A 7,609-nucleotide genomic window follows, 5' to 3' on the forward strand; every position below is an offset into this window, starting at 1 on the left:
AGATCATCCATATAAATCCATCTCAGCTTTAGTCAGATTTTGTGTGATTCTGTAAACTTCGTAAAATATGTTATATTAAGGTATTTCCATAGTTTTTCTTTTACAAAAGGATCATATAATATCCTCTGTGGATACTATTTACAGTAAAATACACTTTACAACTTTATTAAATCATTGCTAATAAAATGAATCTCTTTCAAGGAAATCATACAAGCTTTTTTTCAAGTCGTGAACCTGTAAGGTTTTTGCCTGCGGTTAAAACCGTGATGTAGGCTAGTGGATTTTTTTATTTTCAGTAGTATTGACGAATCACTGAAGTTGCAATGCAGTAAATTGAGTTTCCATGATACTCCTGCCAACTAGAGAATCAGAAACAAGATCTCAGATGGGCTTAGACGAACAGAGACCACTTTCAGAAACCCTGCAATCTTTCTCTTGTCTGTTGGGAGGGACTGTCCTTTTCTCCTGCACAAACTGTCTGTACAAACTATGCAAGTGGTACACCAGTAGAATTCATCTTCAAGGGATGGGACACCTCTTATAAAGAAAAATACTAAAATAATCGTTGTACAATCACACCTCATATTCAGGCCTCTACATTTCAGTGGTGATGTGTTGCCATGCCAACAGTGATAACGTTACATTGCCCGACTCACCAGTATGGGATATAACATCAATGAAGCATTTTGAGTTAATAAAATCCTTTATGCGATTGTGTCTCGTTATCTCATTGTTTTTTTGTTTTTTTTTATTGCTTAATTAGATGGCACGTGGGCAGGATTTCCAAAATGATACTGATAAATACACGGTTTTGTTGACACTTGTTGAACACAAAGTAGCAGTTTGACGAAAGAATGCAGCAAGACTTTCACCTTTGGCAAATTTCAACTTTCAAAAGAACTGCCGCAGGTCATAGCTATACATTTCTTTATATGATGTCGTCTTGTATATATGCTTATGACACATACGGTATATGAGCAAAAGCGATATATATTGGGTAGGAGGAGAAAAAAATCCATACTGGTCAATAAAAAAAAAATAAAGACAAAAGACACAATTGTGCTACAAGTGCTTCTGCGTTCTTGGCACCTGTGGCCACAGTGGAGAATCCATCGTCCTGTTAGCCACAGCAGAGTGATAGGTTCACCAGAGGAGTAGAGAGAGAGGGAGAGTCCATTTTGTGGAGTTCTGTAGACCCCCCTCCCCGGGTAAACTGCCACAGTGGCGTGTTTCTCCCTCACCCCTCCCCTCCTCGTTTGGTGGAACATTCCAAAGACGGCCATCTTCTCAGACAGACAGTTCCAAAGTCCATTATTTTAGCATTGATGAAATCAACAAAAATGATAGATATACACTGTAAATCAAAACAACAGTAATAGATATAGCTATGTACACAGTCACTCTAAAACGTAAAATGTAGTTGTTTCTTAGCGATAGGGAGAACCATTTGCAGATTCTTCGCATTTTTGTCTCAATGACTTCTCTCTTAAAGAAAACAAAAAAGACAAAAAATAAAAACATTTTCTCCCACCAAAGACCCTTAGTAACGGTACCCATATACATTCATGCCTGCTATTAACTCCCAAGGCCTTTGAAATCTGCACTCACCAATGGAGGAACACCTATACTCACAGGAATACTACTCGTGCGGTTTTGATATCTATACTTCTGCAATTGTGCGTGTTCAACTTGACATCTGGAGGACAGGATGAGGGATTTTTGTCACATATCATTTTTTCCAGGTCAGACAGGCTACGAATTAAAGACTTTTATGAGACTGCATGGTTTCCTCACCTCAATCTACCAGCTACCTTCTGTAGATATCTTGCCGTCTATGTTCAGTAAGGTGATCGGACCATCGTTTTTGGATTGGAAAGCACTTTTAGTTCTGATGCAGCATGCATGAATTAAACCATCTATTGCAGATAAAAATACATTAACATTCTCCTGTTGTCCCAAGTCAAAACAAACAATATTTCCCCCCTTTTCTCAGAACCAAAAGGGGAAAAAATGAACATGATTTTTTGGGGGGATTGTACATCAGCAGATCTTCAGTGGAATGGAATAGTATTATTAAGTTACATAATCACACTCTAGTTGTGGTTGCATCCAGTATTTCTTCTACATTCTAATACTGTGTATGCTTTGCCGGTATCACGGGGTACTAAGACCAGACCAAACAGGGCATAGCATAGCATTCACCATATAAACAGAGTTGAAAATAACAGAGTACAGTAAAATGCATTATAGTGACATCAGTGTAGTCTGTCTGTTCCTCTCAAACAAATGAATCATTTGCTACCTTAAGCCATATAGTTTTCTGTGGTGGTTTCTGAACGTCAGCATGTAATTATTACAGTATATAAGGCCTTTGCGTAGGCTTGGTATAATATTCCGTTATTTATCCAGAACACAAATAGCAGCCTTGGCTATACATCTCCCACAATGCCTAGTGAGAGGGATATTGTTATTGAGACGGCGACAGCAGCGGTCATGGTTCACTTTGATAAGACTTCACATTCGTCTACTTATTACACTACGTAGTTTACACTTTGTAGTGTACATTTAGTAGTGTACACTCACTAGGTGCACTCTTATAGCCTCACCATTTAACATCTGCCTCTGGCTTCTACATTCTAGTGGATCCATGTCAAACTTCTTTACCCAGGTCTATTTGGAATTTTTCAGACGGAGGAGGGGAGGATGGATAAAAATGTTGATCATAAAGTGCATCCCAAATGGCACCCTTTTCTCTCTATTGCCCTATGGGCCCTGGTCCACAAAAGTGCAGTATGTAAGGAATCGTGTCATTTGGGAAGCACCCAAACTGTTGCAATTTGGAGAAAGAGAAAGACATTTTGAACTTTAATACTGACTTGTTCATTTTAAGTGCCCTCCACATCTCAATTCAGATGGTTGATCAAGGGAGAGGGGGTGTCAGAACAGCGAGAAGTTCTCTGAAAATACAGTAGACAGCCAGTCGTTTGACCCGACATCTGATATATCAACATGAGGTACTTCCCAAGCGCTATGCGGGCTTGGTCAAAAATAGTGGTGCACTGTAAAGGGAATATGGTGCTTTTTGGAATGCATCCCATGATCTTACACACTCACTAATATTTTGACATTTGTCCAAAAGAAACAAGGACAAGACTATGCCACTTTCCACATCACGTCTGCATAGGCTTCTTGCCACATTATATCCCCACTCCCTTGATAAAAACACAGAGAATCAACTGATAATGTCAACGTAATAAAACATATAAACAATTATTTTTTCCACTGCTTGCCATGTGGTAGAATGTATCTAAGTCATCTTCAAGACACATTGCATGCAAAACAAAATAAAAAAATTCTCAAGCAAAGAAACACAATTTAGTTTAAATGTTCAGCGAAAAAAAAGAAGCTTATTTTCTGTATTTTTTTTGTTAATTTTGTTTTTCTATTATTTTTCCAGGGCAGGCACTGTACGTATATACGCACACACCGGGAACAGAGGCATGCCACACTGGCATTGCTTTTGCATTCTACGGTTGGCAGGCTTGATGTCATCGAGGCAGTGCTGTGGTGAGTGGATATAATGCACCTCTTCGCCCAACCCCACCCTACCTCCACAGACACTCAACACACACACCCATGCATCCTCCTCCATAGCTGCACCACACTGCTTTGATGACTTCACAATAGGGGAGTTTTTTTTTTTTGGGGGGGGGGGGGGGTTACAAGTTTAAATAGAATAAAAGCAGTGCAGCAAGACTGTGGCTCATGCAAAGATGGTGGGGTGTGGGTTAAAGGTTAGGAGGGAGTCTGGCCCAGGGTTGCAGTCAGATTTATATATGGGGGGGGGGTCAGAAGTCAAGGCTAAGGGGAGTGGGGGGGGGGGGGGGGGGTCAGAAGTCAAGGCTAGGGGGAGTGGGGGGGTCAGAAGTCAAGGCTAGGGGGAGTGGGGGGGGGGGGGGTCAGAAGTCAAGGCTAGGGGGAGTGGGGGGGTCAGAAGTCAAGGCTAGGGGGAGTGGGGGGGGTCAGAAGTCAAGCCTAGGGGGAGTGGGGGGGGTCAGAAGTCAAGGCTAGAGGGAGTGGGGGAGGGTACAGAAGTCAAGGCTAGGGGGAGTGGGGGGGGGTCAGAAGTCAAGGCTATGGGGAGTGGGGGGGGTCAGAAGTCAAGGCTAGAGGGAGTGGGGGAGGGTACAGAAGTCAAGGCTAGGGGGAGTGGGGGGGGGTCAGAAGTCAAGGCTATGGGGAGTGGGGGGGGTCAGAAGTCAAGGCTAGGGGGAGTGGGGGAGGGTACAGAAGTCAAGGCTAGGGGGAGTGGGGGGGGGGTCAGAAGTCAAGGCTAAGGGGAGTGGGGGGGGTCAGAAGTCAAGGCTAGGGGGAGTGGGGGGGTCAGAAGTCAAGGCTAGGGGGAGTGGGGGGGTCAGAAGTCAAGGCAGGGGGAGTGGGGGGGGGGGTCAGAAGTCAAGTCTAGGGGGAGTGGGGGGGTCAGAAGTCAAGGCTAGGGGGAGTGGGGGGGGGTCAGAAGTCAAGTCTAGGGGGATCAGCGCAATATCTTTTTGGTCTATATGTTTTTTATGATTTTTTTTTCTTCACATTTAATTTCTTTATCTTTGTACAAGTATGACACAAGTTCTTGGGCTCATAGAAGTTGTATCTCTCCCTCTGCTGGTTCTGTCTGTGATAGGAGGATGGAGATGAGAGTGGTTATCGTTATGACGGGGAGAGAGGGGGTTGTCTTTTGGGTTTGTCAGCTACATACTGTATAGTATTCCAACTGTGTACACATTAACACATACACAGAAGGATATAAATATACCTGGAAATTGGATATAGTATTGTATTTAAATTCAAATGGATAAATTTGTGCTCAGATGCATTTTGTTAAGTCAACTACATGTACTTTAAGTCCGCAAATATTGCAAATAATGTATTAGGCCTACCCAAGTAGTTTTCCCCAATAACCTGGCTTGAATATATACTAGATTGCGATTACTTTGTAATTGTAGCTGTATCCATAAAACGTGCATACTACTATGTAGCAATGCTTCCATCAAATGTGTGTGATTATAAAAATCTTGAATTTCTCCTTAATCAAATTCCAAACTTATTAAAAATGTTAGAATTTATCTTCATCCAATTAGTAAACAATTGATAATTACACATATGAATCAATAACGCTAAAAGTTGAATTAGATTAAATCATTTAATCATTAGAAAAACCCATGATTAAATTAGTAATATGTTCAATATTGACACTTAAATATTCACCCTGCATGGGTATCCCTAGCCTGAACTACCCTCTTGTCTTCCCAACCAATTAGAGACAATCTCCATAGTTCCCATGCAGGTAGAATGGAATCATAGAATTAGGAACCATTGTCATTCTATAGAATCCATTCTGATACTGTGTTGAATGAGGGGAAAAGAACATGACCAAAGATGGAGGAGGAGATAGAGGGAGGAGGAGATAGTGGAAGGAGGAGATAGTGGAAGGGAGGATATCAGAAAGCAGGAGGAGGAGGGATAGGAAACTGCACTGTGTGGTCAAAAGTAGTACAATATATAGCGAATAGGAGATGCAGCCTGTGTGTGCTTGTTTCCTGCCACCCGACTGCACAGTACATGTCCTGCCACCCGATTGCACAGTACATGTCCTGCCATCAGAGCCATGGCATGTTCACCCAGCTACCATCTAGAAGGAGGAGACAGTACAGGTGCATCAAAGCTGGGATAAGGAGAGACTGAGGAACAGCTTCTATCTCCAGGCCATCAGACTGTTAAATAGTCACCAGTACCCTGCCCTGAACTTTAATCATTGTTACTAGCCGGCTACCAGCTGGTACTCTACCCTGCACCTTAGAGACTGCTGCCCTATACACATACCCCCTTCATATGTATATACTGTATTGTCGTCATCCTATATAACTACTGCTGTACACACCTTTTCGATTCATATACTGTCTATACACACCATCATATTCATAGATATATATATTCCAGACTCTGGCATTGCTCATCCTAATATTTCTTAATTACTTTATTTTTATTTTGGGGGATTTGTGTGTATTGTTTTGTATTGTTAGATATTACTGCACTGTTGCAACTAGAAACACAAGCATTTTGCTGCACCTGTGTTAACATCTGTCAAATATGTGTAAGCAACCTATAAAATGTGATTTGATTTGTTCCTCTTGTCTCTCCACAGGGCTGCTGGTATATGGGCTGTGCTGAAGTGGCTGGACAAATGCCAACCTACTTAGTCTTTTTGTCTAGGTCTTTTTGGGCACACACGTTGTTGTGACAATGGAGAGGGCTTAGGTGGGCTAACGGGAGACAGGGTGCGTTTGAGATAGAAACGCCACGTATTGAGCAGGAGGGGGTAGATGTTGGAGGGGCTGGTAGAGGTAATGAATACGGCGAGGAACAATCACATGGTATCAAAAGCAAAGGGAACACTCAGGTGATGATGTCATTTGTAAAGGCATGGGATGGTGATATATGTTAGGGATAGTTATTTTTTTTACAACAGGACAGGGTAAAAAAAAAATATAAATCTACTGGGGGGGGGGGGGGGGGCACTAAATTCAAAATGTAAAAAATAAATAACAAACTAAAACCAATAAAAAGTTAGTGACTTAAGATGAATGAATAGAAACAGTAGTAGTAAGAAGAAGTAACTCTAATAATACAAAATAAATAAAGTTGTCAGAGGAGAAGGACTTGGTCGAGGCTCGTTGGGCGAGGGGCTCTGCCTCGAGGAGGTTGCTCTCTCCCTCTCTCTCTCCATCCCTCTCTCCCTCTCTCTCATCCCTCACTCCTCACGGAGCTGCAGACGGTAGCGCTGGTAACGGATCTGGAAGAAGAGCCTCTCTTGCGGCGAGCGGCTCATTCCGGGCAGCATGTAATCCTCGGTACCGCCGGTCCGCCGGAAGCCCAGCGACTCATACAGCTTGTGGGCGGCCATCTTGACGGCGGTGGTTCCCAGGACGACGGCGGCGTAGTTGTTATGCATGGCGAACTCTAGCACGCGGCGCCCCAGCAACTTGGCGATGCCCTTTCCGCGGAAGCGCGAGTCCACCGACATGCGGCGTAGTTCCACCGTGTTGTCGTCCTCCCGGCCCTGCGCCGCCACGATGCCGACCACCTGACCTTCCAGCACTGCCACCCAGAAACATGAGCCTGGAGGACCAGAGAGCCAAGTTAGACACACACACACACACACACACACACACACACACACACACACAACACAAATCTGACAGCATATGCTTTACATGTAACCCCCCCAAATACCATCTGACCTGATGTGAAGGGGCTGAAGTGTCAGCCGGACCTACAGTAGGACTTTCCATGGCTGTCTTTATCTGACCCCTGGTTGGCTCAGTGTGACTCAGTGAAGGACTGAAGCAATAAGAAGGGAAGAGTCTACAAGAAGGCTACCCAAAAGCCCCTACACTATTAGACATAAAGCCCCTACACTATTAGACATAAAGCCCCCTACACGATAAAGCCCCCTACACGATTAGACATAAAGCCCCCTACACGATTAGACATAAAGCCCCCTACACTATTAGACATAAAGCCCCCTACACTATTAGACATAAAGCCCCCTACA

At 43.5% G+C, this 7,609-nt stretch overlaps 1 protein-coding gene across 1 annotated transcript in view; it reads right to left on the bottom strand.

Moving 5' to 3' along the window:
- Window positions 1-6,651: 6,651 nt before the first annotated feature.
- Window positions 6,652-7,609, bottom strand: part of LOC106577818 (N-acetylaspartate synthetase) — a 19,800-nt gene continuing 18,842 nt past the window's right edge. Inside the window, exon 3 of the mRNA XM_014156174.3 lies at window positions 6,652-7,173. Within this exon, the coding sequence (XP_014011649.1) occupies window positions 6,806-7,173 (368 nt within the window). The 3' untranslated portion in view covers window positions 6,652-6,805. The remainder of the gene's footprint in view (window positions 7,174-7,609) is intronic.

Source organism: Salmo salar, chromosome 18, assembly GCF_965601325.2.
Source record: "Salmo salar chromosome 18, fSalSal1, whole genome shotgun sequence".
Classification (NCBI taxonomy): domain Eukaryota; kingdom Metazoa; phylum Chordata; class Actinopteri; order Salmoniformes; family Salmonidae; genus Salmo; species Salmo salar.